Source organism: Brachycentrus maculatus, unplaced genomic scaffold (assembly GCF_059751285.1).
Source record: "Brachycentrus maculatus isolate JH-2025_06_01 unplaced genomic scaffold, ASM5975128v1 h1tg000024l, whole genome shotgun sequence".
NCBI lineage: Eukaryota > Metazoa > Arthropoda > Insecta > Trichoptera > Brachycentridae > Brachycentrus > Brachycentrus maculatus.
The window spans coordinates 514748-541136 of record NW_028280778.1 but is presented as its reverse complement, the minus strand read 5'-3'; the positions used below and the strand labels follow the sequence as shown (position 1 = coordinate 541136).

Here is a 26389-nt window from a genome sequence, read left to right as displayed (position 1 = left end):
AGAGTTCTATGTTCTAATGATATAATTTTAATGAATTACTTTATTTAAAAAAAGGAATAAATTGCAAAGCCTGTAGTTTAGAGGCTTGTCTGCAGGCAAGAAAGTAAAGAAAATAAATAAGATAGTTTTACCTAGTTTATCTTACGATAGTATTTAAAAAAAAATCCTTTATATAAATTATCCACAACTAATATTATTATTATAAAGAAGATAAATATGAAAAATACAATTAACACATGGACAACTTGAATTTAAATATTTATTGATATAATTTTGTAATTGACTTGAATTAAACCCGCGACCCCATTTTTACAGTCAAGCATCTACCACCCCTAAAGATGACAAGGTTTTTGTCAAAACCGGCTTGAGAAACGTATCAATAAGAAAAGTGGTTAAAAAAAAAGTTTCAGTTTTATTTTATAATAATAATAAAACCCTTATCTGCACCCCAATGGTGCATAGGGCACTGTGTCATATAAACGCAGTGTTATCTTGATCGTTTACACATGAAGGAAGGGTGATCAGCCCTCCGCTTCAGGTACCAGTCCAGGGTAATAATATTGAATAAATATTACAGTGAAAAAATCACTTATATTTATTTTTACCCCCCTTGGGAATCGAACCCGGGACCTCCAGAACGGTAGCCGAGCGTGCTGACCATTACATTACGAAGGCGGACATATTTATTTTATAAAGTTTATAAAATGTGGTAGTAAAAGTATCTGCAAAAAACATTCAAGATTTTCATTATAATTATCCAACTGTGCCGTAATTAGACGATTCTGTTAACGGATAAAAATAAAATGATATAAAATCAAACAAAATTGCAGGTTATTCCTTAAAAAAAGGGTTTTAATTAGTCATATAAAGAACCATAATATTTACCTCCCCACCATACGGAACCACGGGAATCTGTCGTAAAATGGATCTCCGCCCGTAAGGGACTCTACATTATAGTCGGGAGAAGTCGGGGAAAGTTCCGCTTCATTGTGATACATTTCACGCATGAGCTCCAGTCGTTGCCTTAAAAAAAGTAATTTAAAATAACAATCAGTAATCCCAAATTAAACATGAAAACTAGAAAAAAAATTAGGATATGTAAAAGTATGTTTAAATTTAATGAAATATTTGTATGAAAAATAAAACTTTACGAATCCTAGGTGAATTGAACCAATTCACGAAATATATTTTATTTTATTTATTGTTTCGTCATTAACTTTGTGGTAAGACATGTACAATGATTAAAGAAAACACTTGTTTTTTACCACTTTTAGAGTTTTATTATAGACTACATGTTTCAGAAGTTAAACTTCCATCATTCAGGTCTGTATAGTAACTATACAGATATGTTAACTATATGTTATTATACAGACCTGAATGATGGAAGTTTAACTCCTGAAACATGTAGTCCATAATAAAACTCAAGTGGTAAAAAACAAGTGTTTTCTTTAATCATTGTAAATATATTTTACAATTGATAAATAATTATAGGGCATGAATTATTAAGTGTAAAATTGAAAAATACGCTTAAAACAACTATCAAGAGACCATGCTGTGTACTAAGAGCTTGAAACGGACACAAAAAAGTAATATTTCAGTGAAAGAAAATTATATAAGCTTTATTGGAAAAAGTACAAAATCAAAATATTTTCCAATCAAAACACATAAAAGGTATAAGTATACAATAGGTTATAAAAAAAAATACAAAGCAGATATTTGTTCATATATTGTAGTATGATAGAATCAGATACATAGTAGCCAAAATAAATAAAGAATATATTTGATCCCGTTTACAGATAGTTTAATTTTTGTTTTTCATAATTTATTCAGATACACATTGTAATATAAAAATACTTGGTATTATAGTTGCACATTTATTAACCTTTCCAGGAGTATGGACGTAAATAAACGTCGTTGCGAATTTTCCTCAAAGGAGTATCGACGTTAATGAACGTCGAAATCTATCTGTCTGTTGGTACGATGTAACTTAACTGTCAGTTGGTAGGTATAGCAATGGCATCTGTGGATATTTGTATGTAATTTTGTCATAAAATAAAACCTAGAGATAGTGATTTTATCATTGTAATTTTTTTAACATAATTTTTATCTTTATAATACATAAATTTCTAATTTTTTTCCATGTAATCATTTTCATGTAAAAAAAACCAATCTCTGGAGAAAACCGGACATCAATTATTGTACTCCGGAAATGTTAATAATATACAGTAGAACCTCATTTTTGTAGATTTTTAACTATCCGGAATATCTTCATCCTCAATAAGTCGGGATAAGAGGTTTTACTGTAATTGACCACCGGACACGGCTTTCACCTAAAGAGGCGTCTTCGGAATGGTAAGTGGTATAAACAAATTGGTCTTTCCTCTTCTTTTAACCCTTGTCCGTAAACAATGGTGCATAAGTCCCTCCATCGTATAGAAGCATTGATAAATTACATAAAGGAAAGGTGATTAGCCCTGCGCCTTAGGTACCTCTCCAGGTTAATATTACGTAAATAAATATTGGAAAGAGAGGGAGAGGAAGATCCCCCACACGATGGGCTGATCAAATTAAGGCAGCAGCAGGCACCTCAGTGGTTGGAGCGCTACGTGCAGCACAGTCAAGGGATAACTGGAGAAGAGTAATTGCTTTTGCAAGGGTCACAACCCTCAGGAATAAGACGGAGAAGAAGAAATATTGGAGTGGAAAATCATATATGTATAATAAATTTGACCTCCCTACGAATCAAATTTGGGACCTTCAGCACAGTAGCTAAATGCCCTGATACTACGGAGGCGGGGTTATATAATTATTAAAGCATAAGACCAAATATTTTTATTTGATACATTGTATTTAAATATATTACGATGGAGTTTGATCCAGAAATACCTATAAAAAATATTAAAAAATATATTTTATACTTCTACTCAGAACGATTAATAAAAGAGATACAGTAAGTAAAGTATAGAAGATAAATATAATACTAAGCCGTGCATTGACATGATAACATAAAGACAGCACTGAAGATCAATAGATATAAATATAATTATAAGTTTAAACACAAATATACTTTAGGCGTAATAAGAGAATAAGATCCCCGTTTAGTAGAAGGAACTACAGTCTTGTCGAGATATGAAAAGCTTAACATACAACTTCACAAAGCCAAGCAGTTAGTTTAGAGACAACACCGGTGACAACTGACACACTTGTGACAAGGGGCGGGGCAGACAGAGCGTGGCTTAAGCTCTTCAAACCAGTAAAACAAACAATACTTATATACCAACATGTAACCATATATTCAAAATGAAAAAATTCACGTTTCTAAGCCTGGAAAAGTTAAATAAATCATCATCAAAGTTCCTCTCGTAATTTATAACCTGTCTGGTGGTATGGCTATACCAGTACATAAAAAAGAAATAAATCAGTAAAAAGTTTTACATTTCAAATTTTACTTTGCAAATAACACTACCGCTTCTAATCATAAAAGCCAAAATAGAAGGTCAAAGAGGTGTGGGCAATAGACGGATCTCCTGGCTCCAGAATATACGAGATTAAACAGGGATTAGAACCATCGAAGCGCTGTTCAGAGCTGTCCAAGACAAGGACAAATACTCTAAAGTGATGCCAACGTCAAGGCGACCTGACATGACATGCACAGAAGAAGAAATACCAATATTTCTTAAAACTGTTTCGCATCATTCCGCTCCATTTTCAAATACTGTTTGAAAATGTTGCTGAATGTATCAAAGCACACGTCACAATATATTTAAAAAAAAGTGGTATTTACCAAGTAAATTAAAAATGGATAAATATTATCACAAAGTGACTGCCAAATCAATTAATGAAAAAAGGGATTTACATATAACAAGTTTATTTTTCTATAAAATGTCAGTTATTATTTTAGTTTTGTACCATAAGTTGAAAAATAATACACATTTGTATTTAAAAATCCACAGTAATTGCAAAATTTCTACTATTTCTAATCAAGACAAAACTGAATTGGCACGGTGTACTTTTGTTTGAAATAAATACCAGACAGGATAAAATATATAAGTTTAAAAATTCATATGTTGGATATGATTTTAAAAGAATGTAAATAATTTGGTTTTCAAATTATACATACTGATTTGTGCGCTTTTAAAAAAGAATACATTTACAGAACTTTTATAAGAAAATACATTACGGAGGATGATTTAAAAGAAAAGATTGTTTTTTGATATTCCGTATATATGTTTTTTTGATAATATTTGTAGTTAAAGGTTACAAATGGTAGATAGTACAGATGTGAGCACAATGGGCAACAAGCTCACAGAAGCCTAGCATCGTGCTGGGGACAAACCTCGAAGGCAAAAGGTTAGCGAGAGACAGGCGCGTCTGTTGGGCGCAGGCCGATAGGCATTGCAGGAACTCCGAGGGCGGGGGCCCCGCGCCCGGCGCGCCCCCCCCGACACTCTCCGCCCCACCCCCCTCCCCTATCACTTCCCCGCTGATGCTCTCATTCATGTTGTAAATCTGGCGCATCAGTTCCAGACGGTGGCTACAACACACCACACACTCTGAGCACAGTCTCCATCACCAATCTGTCATTCGTTCAACAGGGCCTCCTTGAACGAAGGCTCGCTCTAAATGAAAAGCCGTTACTCTACGAATCGATCGTGAAAGGCAAATTGATCCGTATGTCGGAATGTTTAGAATGAAAAAAAGTAATTTGACTTTCCACAGTTGGGACAGCAAACGTAAAAATGAAAATAATGACGTAAGTTGGAAAATAATACATTTATATATGAAGAATGTTACTCGGCAATCATTTGATAAAAAATTGCAAATTAGGGAATGATTGACAATTTTTTTATGACCGTTGTAGTTGTAAAAAAAAATGCAACTAATGTTCAATTATTTAAAAGAGTGATGATTGCATGATCAAAAACTTACCGAAGCTTTTCCAGGGTCCAGTAGTGAGTGGCCCCGTTCTTAGTATCGGTGACCTCCACGGCGACACATGTGGGCGGGTAGGGCCTCCCGTATTCGTCATCGTCATCAGGACAGGGCCTGTTGGCCGTGAACTCCGGCGGGAGGGGGGAGTAGAGCGTGTCCGTCAGCAATGTGAACTGGAACTGCACTTTCTTCTTGAGTTCTACGGATATGGCGTTGGCTTCCTTCAGGAAAATGGCGTTGCCCCAGAGGTCGTCTCGCAGGGAGGTGAACTGATGGTACTTCCACTTGCGGAAGGCCCACGCCGCCAAGCCCGCTTCGCGTGCCGACCAGCATTCTGTTTCAAAGAGAGGATTTACTGAAAGATAAATTTCATGAATTAATGGAGATGGATGAAAGGAATCATACAAAATTTAAGTGTAGTGGATCCTATCCCATACAGGTTAAAAAAAAAAAAAAAATTGGATGGCACACAGACCAGAAGCAAGTTAAAAAACGAAAAAGAAGATTAATTTTCCTTCATTTATATTTCAATTTGTTTTTATTTTCAGATTAAAGAAATAAGTTCAAGGAATGTTTTAAGGCCAATAAACTAAATGTTAATAATGAGAATCTGAAAGTAATTCATAAACTTGAATTGCGCCGTTTCTAAAATTTCATTTTATATTGCAGTTTGGTGCATCCAGTGCTGTATCATTAAATATAATTAAAAAATTGATCATTTAATAATTTTTACAAATGTACCAATTTCTCATAATAATTGTATATATTTTTAAATTTTTTAAATAAATGGTAAAAAAGAAATGAATTTTTCGAAATGGTAGAACGAGATCATGGTGACTGTTCTATAGTATAGAATCTATGCATAATGAGTTTTACCTTTGAGCCGACAATATGTATGCAAGTATCAATATTACTATGGTTTTCATTTATATTTTCTGGCTAACTTTAAAATTAAAATACAAAACTATGATAAAAAGGCCTACCTACACTTATTCAAAAAGAGTATGGGAACTTTAAAATAAGTAATAGTCCTTATTTTAAAGTTCCCATACTAACTGTCATTAATTATGACGATTTTTTGTGAAAATGGCTATATAATTAGGCAAATATTTTAAAGAAAGAGTAACGATACTGTAGATTAATTCTTGATACACTGTGTGTGGGAAACGCTTAAAAGCGTTTTTAACATACTGTTCGTAGAGAGCACGAGACGATTATAAGCGTTCTATTTGCTTACATTTGGTAAAACGCAAGACGCCAAAAAAACATTGTACAGATCGGAGTTGAGTTTGCGGTTACTTGTGATTAGTATGTGACCCTAATTAGTATACTAATTAGGGTCGGGATTGGTGAAAAAACTGCCCGCCAACAATATGTTAAGATGGTAAATTCATTGATGCAAGAAAACATCCAAACATAAATAAAGGACCAACCAAATATATCCTCTTCATTGTGGAAGTCTTCAGGAGTATAGGAGCTGTACATAGACATCGTGACACTCTGTTCCTCAACTTGCCGCTGGAGGGCGTCTATCCGTGCTTCATAACTCTGTTGAAAAGGGTAAAATTAATCGCGTTTCTTGCCAAATTTCCGACAACTTTAGTAAATATTACAGCAAAAGCTAGCTTACTTTTCTCTGTTCTTCGAACTCTTGGTCAGCTTGTTCCTTTTCTTTTCGGAATTGTTCTTCCAGAGCGCATAGTCGTTTTTGCATTTCGGCTTTCAAATCGATACCTTGCTTTTCCAACAGTTCGCATTGAGCGTAATTCCAATCGACGGTCTCACCCATTGCTGAAACAGATAGAAATAAGTCAGTGCAAAATTAAACTAAATATTTAACCACCATGCTGCTTAACTGAAGAGGTAAGTAAAAAGAATAGAATGCCACCAACCACTCTGTTTTTTACTAAAACTCTTTGACCCTTACACATTTATGCATCCTCTCATACATACCCACTGGCTATTCCGACTCCTGACTTATCCAATATCAAATATTTAAAGCACTTTTTCATCATAGGTTTTCTCGGCTTTTCTCTGCTGCTGTTACCAAAAACATTTTTCTTTTAGCACTTATCCATGTCCAATGGTATATAACGCATTGCGTCATATTGACGCAGTGTTTTCTTGATTGTTACTCACATGAAAGCAAAGTGGGGTTCTTGCACTTCAGGTATCCAGTCCAGGGTAAATAAATATTAGAGTGAAAAACCAGTAATATCTGTTTTTACCCCTCTGGGAATTGAGCCCAGAGCCTCCAGCATGGTAGCTAAACACACTAACCATTAGGAAGGTGAACATATTCATCAACTACATTCACCTCATATATTTGTTTTGGTGTTCTTCCCACACTCATTCGATCCGCATCTCAACACACTTTTCTTGATTATATTGATAATGCTTATCACAGCCTTGCATTCTTTCATTATTTCACCATTCAAATATCTATCATACACCATTTTGCCACGCATTTATCTGAGTGATCGCATTACGACTACATTCAGTCGACTTACATCCTTCTTTTGCCAACTCCATGGTTCACTTCCATGCATTTTGACCTGATAGTCACTACAATATTAAAATATGTACTAAGAATAGACATAAAAATATAAAATTTACTTGATGTATCCATTGGGTTAAGTTTCTCCTTGCGTTCCCTCGCTTGTTCCGGGTGAGTGAATCTGAACACGTGATTCTTCCCGAGGATAACTCGAGAACCAGTTTTCAGAATGATTGGCTCATTTATCTAGAACAAAAGACAAGATGTTAATTATGTTTAACCTGAGATTACTATCCTACGAGTGACGTTGTTACTAAACTTTTGTAAAAAATATGACATAGAAATAAAATGGGAATAAAAAAGATAATCAAAAAGATGATTTTATTTTAGAAGTAATAATAGTATAAATAATAATTTTAGATTATTTATAAAGCGCCATTTTCGTAAAATACTTCCTCAAGAGCGCTTACACAGATGTGGATTATTATATGAAAATGATAATGATAGATAAAAAAATATTTATTAAAGAAAAATGATGTCCATTCTAACTTTAAAGTCAAGAAATGGTAACTTTTTTTGTGTGTATATTAAGTAAAATAAAATTTAAAATAGTTAAAACCAATAAAAAATGTATGTAAAAAAAACTACACCGACAAGACACACAAGGTGGCTTGATGGGTTTCTGCAAAAAATATGTTAGTTATGTTTATAATTTTTGTAATGAATGTATACAGTATATGTATTTATATGTGTATATAGTTAGGAAATAAATATTTAAAAAAATATATAAAAAATCTTTGGGTTTAAGGCAAGGGTGGCCAACCCGCGGCCCGCGGGCCGCATGCGGCCCGCCGGGTGTCTACTTGCGGCCCGCGGAGCAAATCACACATTTTTTTCCTTTAGTGTACACAAAACCACCAAAAGAACATTCCATCATGCGTAGTTCGTATCATATCCCATATATGGGAGTATTTCACTATCGTGACAATTTCAAGACCCATAATGGCGTCAAGTAGTAAAGACGTTGGACTAAAGAAAAGAAGAGTAACAGAAGAACTGAGAAATTTTTAAGACAGATGGACTATAAACTATTTTTTTGTGGAAATTAAAATGAAGCCATTATGCTTTACATGCAATGATTCTGTTTCTATCTTGAAAAAGTAAAACATTAAAATTTACGGCCCGGTAGGAAATCTCATTTCTAAAATCTGGTTTGAGGGATCACATAATGCACAAATAAAGGTACATTAGGAAGACACAGTGAAGCAGGACCTGAGATCATCATTTTTCTGTCGCAAAATTTACGATAGTTTAGTATTCTAAGTTTAAGTCATTTTTTAGGGATCTAATGGAGAGTCACTTGAAAGTACTCACCTCACGACCGTTCACATAGATAAGCGCAGAATGGTGTGGGACAAGGCAGATTACACCATCAGTGTTCTCAAAGATGCAGTGCTCCTTGAGGATGTGGGAGCCGCATAGTTGGATATCTTGCGGCATATTAGCCTCAGAGGTTCCTAAACGAGTTATGCCTGGAAAAAAAACAAATGAATGTATAAAATCTTTGAAATACATTTTAAAAGTGTATTTTTTATAGTGCAAAAATACAGTTTTTATAAACTGTAAAGAATTTTGATACTCGAAAGCAAAAAAGCTTTTTTTTTTTACTATATTATGAATACAAATGAGATTTATTTATTTATTTATTTTTTTCTGGTTCAGTGCTGCAGAACAGCGTTTATTATTTAATATAATTTTGTACTTAAGTTATACATATTTATATATAAACATATATTTATTATTTTTTTTTTTATTGGACACTGTCTATCCTCACTAGGTATTTGGAGATACCTGTTCTGAGGTAGGCAGGGTATGCTTATTCTTTTTATAATACAGCTTTATATATATTTTAATGATAATATAAAGGTGGTAAGACTGAAATAATATGAAATAATAATTATAAAAAGAAAGCAAATAGAGAGTTGAACTAAAAGAAAAGTAAAATCTAAAGGAGTAATATTATAAAATTAGAAAATAGGATTAGAAAATAGGATTATATAATTATAAAACACTGACACATAGATTAATCACACACAAACTTTTATTTGCTGCTCCAGCTGGGATCTTCCAATTTTTAGGAGCCATTCTTTTGTGTGCATTTTGAATTTATTTCCAACTGAACATAATATTTCTTGTATTTATTATTTCTCTATATTAACACATCATTTGCCGGAAATGCTGAAAAGCGTCTTTTACATACTGTTGGTGAGAGAGCGGCAGACGCTTATAATTGTACTATTTTATTACTTTTGGTAGAGCGGAGAGACGCTAAAAAACATTATACAGATCGAAATTGGGTTTGCGGGTACTTGTTATTAGTATACTGAGGGTCGGGTGGCAGACTGTCTGAGTATAATTAGGGTCGGGGTTGAGAAATGCACAAAAATGTGCATACTGTAGCAACATAATATTTCTAAAATGCACAAATATATGCACGCTGTAAAAAATGTGTTAAATAAACCTTGTTTTAAAATGTTTCGTAAATATTCAACCTTTTAAAATTTGGCTATTAATTGGATACAGGTTGAAGGTTTAAACCATAAAAAATTTATACTTTTTGGCTTCTAATTTCTCTCAAGTAACATTAACTTTTAAGTAATGTTATTGTAAAAGGTTGATGGACTATTATTATTTTGTTATAAATATTACTTTTTTGTACGAATTGAACATAATTAAAAAAAGTAATTTTTTGCTTTCAACATCAATATTTTAATTTAAAAAATAAAGGAATTAAATAACCATCTTTGATGTAATAGATCAGACACTCAGAAAGATTTGGATCCTCATTCAGATTGACGAGGTGAGGTGTCTTTTTGGGTGAGAATACTCCGACGGTAACTCCTTCCTTGACAGCAACACCCATCTCAGCAAAAACTGCTTCACGCTGTATGCGGATGTTCTCTGTTCGTTTCAGTTTCTCTTCCCAAGTCTCATTCAATTCTAAAGTAAGAAAACACAAAAAAATTAGTTATTTTCTCAAATAAATTTAATAGTGGAATGGCGACATAAATAATTACATGTTTTGTTTTAAAATGCAAAAAAGTGATGAAAATGTTGATGTAATACGAGTGTTAGGTAGCATTTACACCAGATCACTCAGACATTCAGCTAAGCCAAAAATTGAAGAGCGTTAAGTTGAGGACATTTTATTGCCTCGGAATGCCTATTTGCATTAAGCCAATACATATTAGGTTAGCTTTTGAAATGTATTAAAATTTGGATTCGAGTAAATTAAAAATTACTGTAGTGAAAACATTATCGAGTTTGGTGTTAATATGTGAAAAGAACTGGATAGTATTCAAATAGTAATAAGAAGAAAAATACTTCTTGAGTATGCTAGATTTTCCGAGTTACAAAAGTGAAAACTAACCCGCAATAAGTTTCTCGGAAGCTTGAAGCTGATCCACGGCTTCCTCGGCAATGGTAGTAGCGGCACGGCTGAGTTTAGGAGTTCCATTCTCCGACTCACTGATGCAGCGCTCCCGATGTCCCGGGTTGTTCTCTTCATCCCCTAAAATCAACAGACAATTACAAAAATGCACTTTAACATTACATTAAAAAACGATCAAAAGGGTGGATAAGACAAGGAGACAATTACTCAATATTAAGGCAATCTAGGTGTAAGGATATCCAGGGTTTGAACTTGGACAAACACATTTATCACAACAAAAAGGATAGTGTTACTGTACCAAGAACAATGACAAATACTAGTGGTGAAAAATATTATGTATGTATGTCCATATTTAAAAAAAGCACATGTTATGAATCTGAAGAGTGAGATAAGATGATATAAAATAAGATAAACAAATATAGAATAATAGTATAGTTATATAGACACCAAGCGTAAAAAGCTGCATGTTGAAAGGCCTTTCATTCACATATATACTTTTTGACAAATATAACAGCTTGAAGGTGCTGTTTATAGATAAGTCCAATTGCAAGCCTTTCAGCGATATTTGGATGGTGTGCGCCAAATACGACTTACCATGCAGACTGGAATAAAGATATTAATTATAATGTAAATTCATGCACTTCGAAAGCTGATTTGATGTTCATTTTCATAATAAAATAGTACGTTACAAATGTTGCGAATTTTTTAAGGATGAATTATTTCGATTTTGATGTTGCTCATGATCAACTCAGCTTTAACGTTTTTTTTTCAACAAAATACTTCAAAACAAAGTGGCCGCCATTGAGTATAAGAAAATAAAATAAACTGACTAGTGATGGTGATATTACCGACACATCAAGGACACAGAACTAAAAAGTGTAAATAATAAGGTGTTATTCAAGAATACATTTTTTATGAAGAATCACAATTTCAATTTCATAATTCTATTGCATTGTGAAGGTAGCACCATCTAAATAAAAATTTGAATAAAATTGACTCATGGGAGCAATTAAAAATAACTGAATTCTCTTTCGAGAGAATTTAACATAAAATAACTGAGATGCTGAATTCAATGTATTCTTGTAAGTAAGAAAACATAAACCAAATAAAACAAAGCAGAAAAATACACTTTGAAAATAAAAAGTAACATGTCCGCAAAATAAAAATGGCAGCAACTCTATGAATCTGTTATCCGTATACTACTTACTATTATCTTCCCTCTTTTCATACAACACTTTGCCGTCGGGCCCTAGAGGATAATAAACAACTTCTGTTACAAAAACAAATCATTTCAAATTTGATCCTGGATAGACAGTTCACTATAAAATTGGTTTTACACATTAATATAGGTTGCTTGTATTTATTTACCCACTCACGCTGAAATTTATGGAATACCGAATTGCATACCTCGAGAATCGATAAAAAAACAACAGCACATCTCATGTCAAACGTCAAACATATGAAGTTATTATTCCTAAGCATTAAAATGTGATAAAATGAATGCGGTGATGGATCCTTCGATAAAACAGCTAAATAACTACATTTGATTAGGCTTATACAAAATAATTAAACAAACCTTCTTGGACATCGATTCCTTCGGCTTTGAGCAACTCCCGCAGTTTTTGAATCTCTTCCTTGAGCTCCCGGATGAGTTTGGCATTGGCATCCTCGTTGACAATAGCCTTGCAAACAATCTGTTTGGCTCTATCCGCATATCTATAAAAAACAAAGCTTTTAGAAATCTGGCACTGGGCACTCCCAGATGCTTCTGTTTTTTTGGTGCTCATAGTCTCCAATTGTATTGCATATTATTACTAGGACTAATTAAAGCTGTATATGTCTCTGCTTCCCCCTACTACTATTCGGTGTCCGCAGAGAATTTTGGTATGATAATTATTTATGAATTTACATTAATTTTCATCTATATTATTTAGTATCTCTTAAGATAGACACTGAAACTGTCTGCATTTTACCTAAAATTAGGTACAAAAATAAATATACTCAATTGTATGTTATATATTAAAATTGATAATAATAAATATCTATTTATTGTAAATACATATTTTTTTAAAGAGAATTAGATAATTTGTATCAGTCGTCTCTGTAAAAGAATCTATTAACACATGTTGTTGGGCGGTTTTTAAATAAAAACATATGGCTCGTTTGAATGCAATGTTGCGTTAAAATTTCAAAGCAATTGATGAATGACTTTAAAAGATATAAGGTTTTGAACAAACAAACATTTACATTCTTATTATAGTTTGAAAGTGTTCACCATTATCAAATAAAAGAAATAAAATCTTATACAGACATGGTAATAATCAGTACAGTATCTACCTAGTAGATTTTTTTTTACCTGAGGGTGCTAAGGGTCTCATCATAGTTGATATCGGCTGGAGAAATTGCAGCAATCATAGCTGTCTTAGAATTCCCCCCTAGATTTTCTCTCAGAAGCCATGTAAGGACAGAATCTCGATACGGAATGAAGTCCGCTTTCTTAGACTTCTTGCTTTTGGATGCCTTTAATGTGAAAACAATGTCTCATCAAGAGATAATAAAGAAAAATAAAAGGAAAAGCATAAGAGAAGGCAAAAACACAATAAAAAAATCAACACAAAAAATTACTTTAACTGTGTAGAATGACAAAAAAACTTTAAAAAAAAATCATTTGACCAGAATCAAAAATACAAAAAGTGCAATAACGAGAGAAGCTAGACTTTGGTCACTTACCGACTATATATCCCGAGGAAGATTGGAAAAATCAAAATGATGTTAATGAAAGTAAAGAAAAATAATAGCTACAAGATTATTATAATATACAAATATTATGAAACACTTCATATTTATATTTAAAAAAAGTATTCATGAAATTAATATGCCTGTCTTAGGCAGAGTATAACACAAGAGATAAGTAAAAATTAATTTAACCTACATATATTATTTTTTACTTACAATTTCAGCAAGGGCTGAGATAACCTTTCCCAGAGTAGTGAGAGACTTGTTGATGTTGGCACCCTCCTTGAGTCTAGTGCCCTTAGCGCCAGTAGAATCGGCTCGCTCAGATCCCGCCAGATCTACCAGCGATATTTTGGATACCTAAAATATTATTTGATGCATAAAAATAATACATTACATACAATTTTTTCTGCAAATGTACCAGCTTACAACATGTGGAATCATGCGTTAAAAAATAAAAATATAATAAATTATTTTTAATTTCTGTGATTATTTGTAGAGTGTGTTCTATCTATATTATAATTATTATATATTATTATAAGAAAAATTTTCAAAAACAAAATAATTGAACCCGGAAAACCTCATACACTATATAGCATTTCTATAAAAGTAGCAGTGACGGCTGACATGGTTACAAAGTAGACACCCATGTTACTTAATTGTATATTAATGGTCACATTTCCGCCACAGCTGTGTAGTTTATTTATCTAATCTTGGAGAAGATTTTTTTCACTGTAATATTTATTCAATATTACCCTGGACTGGTACCTGAAGCGGAGGGCTGATCATCTTTCCTTCATATGTAAACGATCAAGATAACACTGCGTCGATATGACGCAGTGCCCTATGCACCATTGGGGTGCAGATAAGGGTTTTATTATTATTAACATTGTGTGGTCAATGTGTGAACACTTTGTTTAAATGATATGTCATTGTGTGTCGATACTTATGGCCGATGTTTCAGCTGCTATTGCAGTAGCTATCATCAGCATTATATCTTATCTTATGCCTCAATCTGGTGCAGTGCCATATGCACCACCTGGATACAGCTAGGGACAAGAACAATATTTATTCATCCATATCCGCTTCTTACGTGGAGCATATGGACTTCTCAAATTGCCTCTAGGCTGTACTGTCTACTCCCAGCTCTTTTGTATTTTCCCAAGTCAGATCCGCGTCTCAAAATTCAGACTAAAACTGCCGATGTATTGTCAGAAGTGGATGTTCAAGGCTGAGGGAATCTGATGCCTTGTAAAAGAGGCAAGTTTGATGGCGGCTCTCGGGAGGCCTGCAAAGTACATGGCCTGGCCAACTAAATCATCTTTTCTCGACAACAGTTATGACCACAGTTTGCTGCGTCTTCCGCCGTATTTCCACATTAATAAAGATAAGGATAAACATTTGTATATCAATATTAATATTGAATTACAGATACCTTCTCTGAAAGGAGGTCGGTAGTCAGGTCATGTCTCTGCTGAGTGAAGAATATGGTAAAAACTGCATGCGATCTGCTGGACGTCTCATTCATATTGGTAGCTGCCACAGTCCTAAATGAGGCAAAAAGATTCATCTCAAGTACGTACAAAAGAGTAATCAAAATATGAATAATGTAATAATTGTCAATAGAAATCAAATTACCTGGCTTTGTTTCCTTCATCAATTAGGTCATGGATATCCTGATAGCTGGTGACAGCTAATTTAGAAAGATCCTCCACGTAAGGTCCTAGCAAAGGATGTTCACGGACACGTAGGTTTCCCTTGTTTTTAGGATTGAGTAAATCCCTCACACGCTCACAATAAATTTCCATGTAGGAGACCTCCACCTTAAAAAATTTTGCAAAATAAGACACTCGATATCTAAAATATGTATGTATATGGTAATAAAAATGTGCCTATTGGATAATTGTTGCTTTTTCGGTTAATTGATTGTGATGGTATTTGTTAGTTTATCCCGGTTTATATTTTGAAGTGAAACTTTTTAAGGCACGGAAAGGCAAATTGGCCCGGATCAGATGAAGACAAGAAAATCTTCCTCTTCTCCGAATTCAACCAGCAGTTGAAAAGAAAGAGTGAATGAATCGCTTCTGCTCTCTCTGTCATATATGTCACATACAGTCTATGTGGATGCGCTGCGTGTACTGTGTCAATACAAAGCATAGGGAACCAGTAGACGCTTGCATAAACTATACAATTAATTAGCTAACGATTTTCACTATTCAAAGTGCAGGATTGTTGGGAAAAGAACTAGACAAAACGCCAATGAATATGAGTGGTGATTTCAATATAAAATTCAACTCGGATAAAACTTAACCGTTGATAACATTTTTGGATGAAAAGGTCAAGTTACAATTGAACACCGATAAAGGTCAGTTTACTACCAGATCAGGCGCTACCATCGACACCATTCTCTCATTATTTAGAATGTTTTCAGTCCAAATTATTTGTATCATAAGCCTATAGTTTCTTTCATAAAAGTATGAATCAATGGAAATTGATGAATAAAAGAAATACTTAATTTAATTTCGAGAGATTTTCATCAATTAAGTTCCACACAACAATGTTCTAATCCTGAAATAATAAAATTCTCAACGAATGCAAAGGGAGAAATGCATAAATTCAACTGTTTTTAGAACCTAAAAAGTTTTACTCCAAATGGAGTTAAAAATACACAATACACAACTAAATTTGTGCACGATTAGCTTTGAATAATTATATTATGTAAAAGTCTGTACTTAGTAAGTTTTTATGATTCAATCGTTTATCACTTATGCTAAGATTAGAGGCAATACTGTGTATGTCTTACGGAGTATTTCAAGTCATCGCAAGTGGTTTGCTTGATGCGGCGAAAGAGATCTTTGCAAATCTGCGGGATGATTCCCTCTTGCTCATCCTCCTGTTTCCCCATCATGGTGTACGATTTACCGGCCCCGGTCTGGCCATATGCAAATATGCATATATTGTATCCTAGAAAATAAACAAATGACATACAATAAGCGTTGCAAAACTACAGAATATTAACCATTTTAGTGCTGAGATTAATTTCTTATATGTATATAAAAAAATAAATTATTTGCTGTATCAACAATATTTTTCTCAAATATTGATCGATTTTAGTATTTCTTTTTGGTATTGGTAGAGAACATATCGAACTACTCAAATAAAACAGCATTTTGTGATAGATGTACTTATAAACATTTTAAAAAAGTGCGAGTTAAAAAAAAAAACGCAAATTTTCCTTCGAAAGAATGTATTAAAGTGGTGTGAAATTGGTTCGTCTTCAGAGTTTTCACTATCGATGTGCATCCTTCGAATTGTGAAAATTCTAATTTCCTCATTATTAACACTACTCTGAGTAAAACAAATGTTTTAATGCAATGTTTGACAATCGCTTTCAACATCACTGTTAGACGAAGCTAACATTGTAAGAATTTTACAAAAAATGTGTTTCGATTATACTGAAAATGAGTTGAATTTGTTTATTTGTGAATATTAATTGAACTTAAGAAACGTGTACGCTACGACACAATCTCACAGCTCGACGGCCAAAATACACTAGCGTCATCGTCTATATATCGACAGGCCGAGCTTTTGGCAAAGTTTAGTTGATATATCGCTCACTCCTTTCAAGAATGTCATAAATCAAAAAACTTGATTTTTCAAGAGAATGTTTTTAATGTTTAAAAATATAACACAATATATTAAAAATAAATATCAAGCCACTTATTGAACTTTTTACTGAGCAACAGATCTTTTTAGGTAAAACCTGAAAGTTTTTTCTCCATTTGAAAAATATTTATTATATTTAAAAAATAATTAAACAATACCTTTTCTTCAAAATGCAAAAATAACATTTTCTGCATTGTAGCGGGTAAATATTAAGTTAATAATATGCCTCTTTTGCTGGGATAAAGTACATTTTCTGGGCATTTCGAAAACATGCACAGCTGAAAATTGACAATTTTTCATTTATGACGTTCTTGAAAGGAGTGAGCGATATCGATTCTCAGCACTCCAACGGTCAATTTTATATTCAAGTCAAGCAAATAAAATCCAGTAGTTTTTACCATCAAAAGAGTGTTGAAGCATTTCTTCTCCAATGTCTTTGTACACCATGATTTGTGAGGAGAAGTCGGCATCACCAGGCTGAGATCAAAAACGATTTTTTTTAAATATTTATTTGAAAAACATTTAAATATGTTAATTAATTCAAATAAATGCAGTGAACTTACATTGTGAGACCAATATGAGAAGTCAAAATTGAAGCTTTTGACTGAATCTTTGCTACCAGGCGGAGCTTTCGGATTGACGATAGCTGTAACAAAAGGAAAAGATATTTTAAAATATTGATCAAGCCATTATTAAATAATGCACTGTTGCCGAATATATCAAATTTAATCTCAAACATTGGTAATCGGCTAAAAAATGAAAATTGTTTTAATTTCAAAAAGATTTAAAAATATCTGTGTAAAATTAATTAATGGTACGTTTGAAATCGGAATACATTACTATATTGACAATTGCTTACTCATTGAAAGCTAGAATTTAAAAATGTAGAAAAAATGCAAATTTATGAGGCGAATATGGTTAGAAATAGGAGCAGAGGAAGACCGAGAAAAACTTGGCATAATCAAGTATTTCATGCTAAACAGGGATGGATAGATGCTAAACTTAAAACAGAGAAAAACATACATACTTAGATGAGTATGTTTAGTATCTGTCCATCCCTAAAGAAGACAAGGTATTTGTAGAGACCGGATACAAAAATAGTATCGAAATAAAGTACTAAAAAACGTTGTTTTTGTTTATTTTTACATGTTTTTTGAAATGTGCCATGAAGTATCGGCATAAATACGAAAAATTGCAATAATCAATACAACGATAAAACATTGTATCTCAATTTTGCACAGCTTATACGTTTGTGAGATATTTCTGAGTAATCACTTATTTATTTTGTCAATTTTTCATCCCAACATTCCGACATCCATTATCTGTGTTGCCGTTTTATGAGACCAAATTTCCCGTGATTTTTTTTTACGGATAGGTAGGTACTCGCTCGTGGAATTAATTCGAAAAAGCGCGCGCTATGTTCCAATTGGAAGCCGACGTCGGGAAACGTGTCGTAATTTTGCAAATGCGAGCAAGGCAGCCATTCCTTTAACGGGAGCGTCTAGAATTCTGGTCCCAGCAGTGCAGACAGCGGCGGCATAAACGTGGCTGCAATACATCGTAAACCGCGGGTGCCCGAACACCTCCCATAAAACTGCCGGGAGCGTGAAACACTTTTCTATGCCCGTACATGGATCTTTACTTAGGAATAAACTTTTTTACGTTCATTTTCGAATATATAGTACTTTATATGGCCCAACAAATAGATAGTGGAATCAACGATATATAACCGAAATAACATATAAAGTATTATAACTAGAAAGGTTTTTTTTTGCATAAAAACAAATGAAGACGAAATTTGCGTCAGCCACAAAATGAAACTTATTTTAATAATCAGAGTTCGAGAAATAAAAAAAACACAATAAAATTATGATGGTTTTAAAGAAAGAAAGTTCAATATATTTTGATGATACATTTTGACATCTCAACATAGATGAAGAAGAATATGGAAGGCTTACGACTAGTCATACGGTGATTTAAGAAATCACTTTATACACTGTGTAGAATTCGCCATTTTTACCCATGATTGACAACCACATTCTTCCTTATTTATGTTGAATATAAAAAAATCATAATATTAATATAATTAAACGTTAATCGTGTGAGAAGCGTTAAATCTACATATGTGGTTGAAAAAATAAGATATTTTTTAAAGAAAATAAGATTTCGTAAAAAACGCATTTTTAAATCGAAACCTATACAACATTCTTCATCTTTAAACCCTCATCCGCACCCCAATGGTGCATAGAGCACTGCACCATATAAACTCAGTGTCAACTTGATCGTTAATACATGAAGGAAAGGTGGTCAGCCGTCTGTTTCGGGTACCATTCCAGGGTAATATTGAATAAATATTAGAGTGAAAAAAACACTCATATTTTTTGAACCCCCCGTGGGATTCGAACCGGGGACCTCCAAAGTTGTAGCCGAGCATGCTGACCATTACACTGCGGAGGCGGAGAAAATATAAATATAACATTACGTTATATTAATTTCACTATCGTAAACATTGATCTTCACCGATTCAATCAGTTTATTGCCATCTCCCTTCCCTGATTGTTTTTATCCCTTATCCGCATCTAATGTCGCTTTGGCCATTGTGTATTATATCGGAGGAACATTAGGGAAAGATTATATCAGACCTATATTACGTGTGGCAATCTCGAGTTATATATCTTATGATAGAAAGGTGATTAAATTCGCATTAAATTCAACCGTTTAGACATAATATGTACTATCAATGACCTAAATTTATTTTAAAAGTTTTCATATATAAAATGATTTATACATTGTCCGCCTCCGTAGTGTAATGGTCAGCACGCTCGGCTACCGTTCTGGAGGTCCCGGGTTCGATTCCCAAGGGGGGTAAAATAAATACAAGTGATTTTTTTCACTGTAATATTTATTCAATATTACCCTGGACTGGTACCTGAAGCGGAGGGCTGATCACCTTTCCTTCATGTGTAAACGATCAAGATAACACTGCGTTTATATGATGCAGTGCCCTATGCACCATTGGGTGCGGATAAGGGTCTTATTTTTATATATACATAAAAACTATAAATTATACATCCATCTATTATACTACGTCTAACGTGTCGGGTGCGGCGTACGCGCCAGGCACGTAAATCTAGGATTTCCCCAGTGCGGAATACGCGCTTGGCGCGTATGGTAGAAATCTTTATTGCAATATAAATAAAAAATATTGATGTAAATAACTCCTAAGCAAAATCTAGAATTTCTGAATAAAATTTTTAATGCACCAACAAATTGTGAATATAAATATTACATTTTAAAAATATATAACAGGGTATGTAGTGTGATTATTTGAAATACGCTTATTAATAAAACTATTTTCTAACGTCTGCAATTAATTTCTCTTCAAATAGTGCAATTTTCTTGAGCAACTTATAACGATTGAATGCGCAAGAAACAATTGTTTATTTTAAAGTACATATATATATATATATATATATATATATATATATATATATATAAAACCCTTATCCGCACCCCAATGGTGCATAGGGCACTGTGTCTTATAAACGCAGTGTTATCATGATCAATTTACTTATGAAGGAAAGGTGATCAGCCCTCCGCTTCAGGTACCAGTCCATGGTAATATTGAATAAATATTACAGTGAAAAAATCACTTATATTTATTTTTACCCCCCTTGGGAATCGAACCCGGGACCTCCAGAACGGTAGCCGAGCGTGCTGACCATTACACTACGGAGGCGGACAAAGTACATATAGAAAAACTATATTATTTATTGATTCGGCAATAACTTTGTGGAATGACATGATTATTTTATTAAAATTACACACTTGAATATACCACTTAAATGAGTTTTATTTATATATACGACTAGTTTCGAAAACGACAGATGTTTTTGAAACTAGTCGTAGGTATATAAATAAAACTCATTAAAGTGGTATGTTCAAGTGTTTAATTTTCATAAAATATAGAAAAACTGTTTGACTGAACAAGTGCTCCATTTCCTCAAAATTCCAATGCGTTAAAAATAAGCTCCTTTAAGTGTAATGAAAAAGCATACTTTTATTTATAGAATCGTTGCATAGCATCTTTAAAGGTTCCAGCCACAAGCGATTTATCAATTACTTGAAAATCATCCCTAAAAATATAATAAAAAGTGTGAAAACACAATATCGGAATGCAACCAGTTATAGGTATTTAACGACAAATGTTCACAAATTAATTTATCTGTCGCGTACATCGCATTTCAAGCGATATTATTTTATTTATTAAAAGCGCATTAATGGCGCTAATATTCGCGTAAGTTTCTACAAAAAAAAACTATAAGTCTAGACATCGTGGCAGCTGTAGTGCCGTGAGGTAAAATTTATTCCCAGGGTATAGCATTAGTGTATTCAAGTTTATGGTGGCCATTCGCGTGCGAGTTCACTACACAGTTAAAATAATTCCTTACGATCGTTACGTGGGACCGAACCATTCTAAATTTATGCTTCTCCATACAAAAATCGACCCAGTATTTATTATTATATTGTAAGTTAGCAGTGTTTTCCTTGTGAAAATAATAAAAAATGTTTCATCGTTTGTACCATTTCATTGTTATTAATTAGTTTCTTACACCCTTTGTCCGTCTCCGTAGAGCAGTGGTTAGTATGGTTACAGCAACACCAAACCAATTAAAAAAAAAATCATCATTATAATACACGAGGACTTAATAAATAATACGTGGAGCCGATATGTTTATCAAGTAAACGAACAATACGTTATTATACAGATTAAAAAAAAAACAAACATGATAACTTCCTGTACCGCATAGAAATATATGTTCCCCAGTTATATAAAAAAGAATAACATGAAACTAAAAAAAAAAGAAGAAAAAAAGTTCCTCTCCAAGCGCAAGAACTCGGTCTTTTTTTTGAGTCTCAGCGCAACTAAAATTATGAGAATTTATTAAGTAGAAATGTATAGAAATTGTATTAAATTGGAAAAAATGTAACTTAATTAGATAATAAAAAAAACTATGTTTGAAGTAAGGTCTTTGCAATATATTGCCAATACCCAAATTAAGAAGCAGCCTGACATATCGCTCATTCCTTTCAACAACGTCATATATCAAAAATCGACAATTTTCAGTTGTGCATGTTTTCAGAATGCCCCAGAAAATGTACTATATCCCAGCAAAAGCGGCATATTTTTAACTTAATATTTTTCCACTACAGGACTGAAAGTGTTGTTTTTGCATTTTGACAAAGGTATTGTTTGATTATTTTTTCAAATATGCTAAATATTTTTCAAATGGAGAAAAAACATTAAGGTTTTACCTAAAAAGATCTGTTGCACACTAAAAAGTTCAATAAGTGGCTTGATATTTATTTTTAGTACATTTTATTATATTTTTAAACTTAAAAAACGATCTCCTAAAAAATCAAGTTTTTTTTATGTATGAGGTTGTTGAAAGGAGTGAGCAATATATAAAATCCAAAATGAATGAACTGAAAAATACTTATGGAAAGATATTTGTGTTAGTGATTAGTTATATTTTCTCCTTTTTTTCAAGTTTTACTATTCTTTCTCGGTTCATTCGATTCCCATGCCCAAACTTGATTTTATCGATAATGCTAATTTTGCCTTGCATTCCTTCCTTATACTGCTTTATACTGATTATACTGCCTTATTCGGCTTTATACTGATGAGTTGTAATATGTCATACACGCATCATGACCTCTTAGTTGAATTCGGTTTTCGCCAACGCGCTTTAAAGGTTGAACAACCCCTCGTAGCGCGGACTATGCTTCGTTAGATGCTACGCCTCGATAGGCCTTACTCAATAGTGAATCGCTAGAGGAAAATAACTGAAACGGTGACGAACCCATTACAGCACCATTATCACTAAGTTCGCGGTAGATTTTTAGGGTGCTAAAATCGTAAGTGGAAGTAATTAACAATACACTAATTATATATCGTGGGTGTACTGGCAAAAAACGTTAACTCTAATATTCCTTTTTTTTTAAATTAATGTTTTACTTAGTAAATACCATTATTTATTAAAATCTACTGTGACACGTGTTTCGATGCATTCCGCATCATTTTCAAACTCCGTATTTGAAAATGATGCGGAATGCATCGAAACACGTGTCACAGTAGATTTTAAGAAATAGTGGTATTTACTTAGTAAAACATTAATTAAAAATGGATAGATTTTACCACAAAGTGACTGCCGAATCAATTAATGAAATTCTAAAATTCCTGTTTTAACCACTTCTGTGGTCAACCTCTTGGAAAAAGTGGGTAAAAAAAGCTACCCTTTTTTTCACTATTATGTTTGGGATCTGGATGAGTATTGGCATTGAACGTCGAATTGCCAGTAAAGTGAAAATTACGGGCAAATCACTATGAAATGTTTCGTGTATGATGTGCCCAAACTGGATTCGGGCAAATCACTGTGAAAATACCTACCCGAATTGCGTTCGGGCAAACCACACAAGGGGTTAATAATCACTGTTATTTAAAGCTTTTAGCCTGAATAAAATACCCGCCATTAAGCTCAAAGCTGAATTTAATTTTAAAAACACATTAATATGATAAGTGTATTTTGCCAGTTTATAGAACGTTGCAAACTTTATAATATGCAATCATCAAGCCAAAATTGCATATTTTCGAGTTAACGTTTTTTGCCAGTTCACCCACGATATGTTAGCATGTTCTGTTATTGTTTACATTTTTTTGACATCTCAACATAGATGAAGAAGAATATTATAAGAAGGCTTACGACCGTCATAGGCTAGTTTAATGATCACTTTACACACGTGTAACATTCACCAATTCCACCCATGACTGACAAACACACTATTCAAATTCTGGAAACTTCTAGATATATTGATCAAACTCGAAACTCACTGCTAGTTGGCAAAAGAAGGAGAAAAGTAGACTAAATGCAGTCAAAATGCGTTCTCTTAGTGGAGTGCGAGGCAAAACGTTGTATAATATATATTCAAATGGTAAATAAGGAAAGAATGCAAGGCTGCGATACGCATTATCGATAAAATTAAGGAAGGTGTGTTGAGATGGCTTGGGCATATGATTCGAATGAGTGTAGAAAAAATAGTTAAACAAATATAGGGCAAATGTGGCTGGTAATAGGAGCAGAGGAAGACCGAGGAACACTAGGCATGATCAATTATTAAAAAAAGAATGTTATGATATATCAATTTAATGCTTCTTTCGGTTTTTAAACATAGGGCTCAAGATATCTCTGAGTGGGGATCGAACCTAGATCATTCAGAAGCTTCAGAAGAGTCCGAGACACTAACCACGGGACCACAGCCAGATTCCATATTTTGAATTTTGTTAGGTAGATAGTGTTTTAGTATTAATCAGTCTTGAAAAAGAAGTGGTTAGCTTCGAAACCGTTAGATATTATAATTAAGTTATAATAAAATATTTATAGTGATTTTAAAACAAAGTTTTTTAATTATAAAATGGAAAATCACAAAGTTAGTGCTTCAAATATAAATTACAGTGCAATAACAATTTCCACATTATAATCCTAAATACAAAATTACCAATGAACGCTTTATATAGGATATAAATGGAAATTAACAAGACCGAAATATATTCTCCCCTGGCCTATTTATAAAACAACCTTCCCCGACATTGTTTTTCCTATATACTCGGAGGTTTGACGTCATTGCTCCATTGAAATTCTAGCCGTTCTGTGAGTGGGCACCGCATTATTACATTATAAAACACATATTATCGAATAGGTAATTTAGACACCCACAAACGGTAAAAATGCTATTTTCTTTGTCATTACTATATGGCAAAATACAATACAGTTAAACTTCGATTCTGCGGAACTTGATTTTAAAAAACGAAATTTCCGGTAGGTACGCAATAATGTTAGAAATACGCAAAGTTAAAAATGGTTTGGAAATTCGTTTAAAATAATTCAACAACCCACAGTGGATAAACGTACCATAACGTTTAAAAGAATTATTCTGAAGTATGTATTATGAAATATGTAATAATAGAAACGGATTCAAGTGACCAATAGTTAGAAAATTTTTCGATTCACCCAAAATTTTATGGTAAAAATAACTGTTTAAAAAACAAGTTTCAATTTTTTAAAAGCCGTTTTTTAGATTTTGAAAAGTAATTTTATATGCATAAGATTCTGCTATAATTATTTTTTTTTAAAGTTCTACTTAGTAAATACAACTATTTCTGAGAAATAGTGGTATTTATTAAGTTAAACTTTAATTAAAAATGGATAGATTTTACCACAAAATGACTACCGAATCAATTAATGAAATCGTTATTATTTAACCTACACCATAGATTTTGTGTTAGACCAAGAATTTTTTTGTATTCCAAGAATATTGTACCAAGATTTTTGTATTACAAAATGTGAAATGATTCTGTCACATGAAATATTTAAAACATTTGAAATTTTAGTAATACAGTTGTAAATCATGGGTAGAATGAAAACTTGAAGAATTCAAACGTACCATCTTTCCTTCACAAAAAACTTGATTTTTCAGGAGATCGTTTTTAAAGTTTAAGAATATAATAAAATCAATCATGTTACATATTGACCTTTCTATTGTGCAACAGATCTTTTTACGTAAAACTTTTAAAGGTTTTTTTCTCCATTTGAAAAATAATTAGTGTATTTAAAAACAATAATAATTAAACAAAACCATTTCTTCAAAATGCAAAAACAATTGTACATTTTCAGGGCATTCCGAAAATATGCACAACTGAAAATTGACGATTTTTGATTTATGACGTTGTTGAAAGGAGTGAGCGATATGTTGATATATCAATTTTTGTTGTGTTAATTATAGATGCTTAGCATTGTCTCTGGAGATATCCATAACACATATTGATAACAATTCCTTAGGGAATAAATCAATAATAAATCATATTTTCCAACTAACAAAGATTTGGACAAAATAATGACAGCAAAAAACCCAGTTTTTCGCGAAAAGATTGAAAGATCCATTCTCATTACTGAGATTTGTATTATAATACTCGTATAAGATATAAACTTGATTTTAACTTTAAAAGTGAATATTTGGAGCATATTGACGATATTTAGTATGTAAGTTAC

At 32.8% G+C, this 26389-nt stretch overlaps 1 protein-coding gene across 18 annotated transcripts in view; it reads right to left on the bottom strand.

Moving 5' to 3' along the window:
* unc-104 (kinesin family member unc-104) overlaps positions 1-26389 on the bottom strand; it is a 121137-nt gene that overhangs the window by 19122 nt on the left and 75626 nt on the right. For 7 of the 18 annotated variants that reach the window (XM_088268569.1, XM_088268579.1, XM_088268559.1 and 4 more), the window contains 18 exons: positions 17846-17928; positions 17681-17759; positions 16420-16580; positions 15255-15439; positions 15052-15163; positions 13833-13976; positions 13237-13400; positions 12457-12596; positions 12088-12129; positions 10860-11000; positions 10229-10429; positions 8804-8961; positions 7549-7675; positions 6563-6723; positions 6366-6480; positions 4930-5287; positions 4337-4534; positions 886-1023 (listed from right to left, as the gene is read on the bottom strand). In XM_088268569.1, coding sequence (XP_088124695.1) covers positions 886-1023; positions 4337-4534; positions 4930-5287; positions 6366-6480; positions 6563-6723; positions 7549-7675; positions 8804-8961; positions 10229-10429; positions 10860-11000; positions 12088-12129; positions 12457-12596; positions 13237-13400; positions 13833-13976; positions 15052-15163; positions 15255-15439; positions 16420-16580; positions 17681-17759; positions 17846-17928 — 2707 coding nt within the window. The remainder of the gene's footprint in view (positions 1-885; positions 1024-4336; positions 4535-4929; positions 5288-6365; positions 6481-6562; positions 6724-7548; positions 7676-8803; positions 8962-10228; positions 10430-10859; positions 11001-12087; positions 12130-12456; positions 12597-13236; positions 13401-13832; positions 13977-15051; positions 15164-15254; positions 15440-16419; positions 16581-17680; positions 17760-17845; positions 17929-26389) is intronic. The other 11 variants (XM_088268644.1, XM_088268661.1, XM_088268687.1 and 8 more) reach the window with 5 other exon arrangements.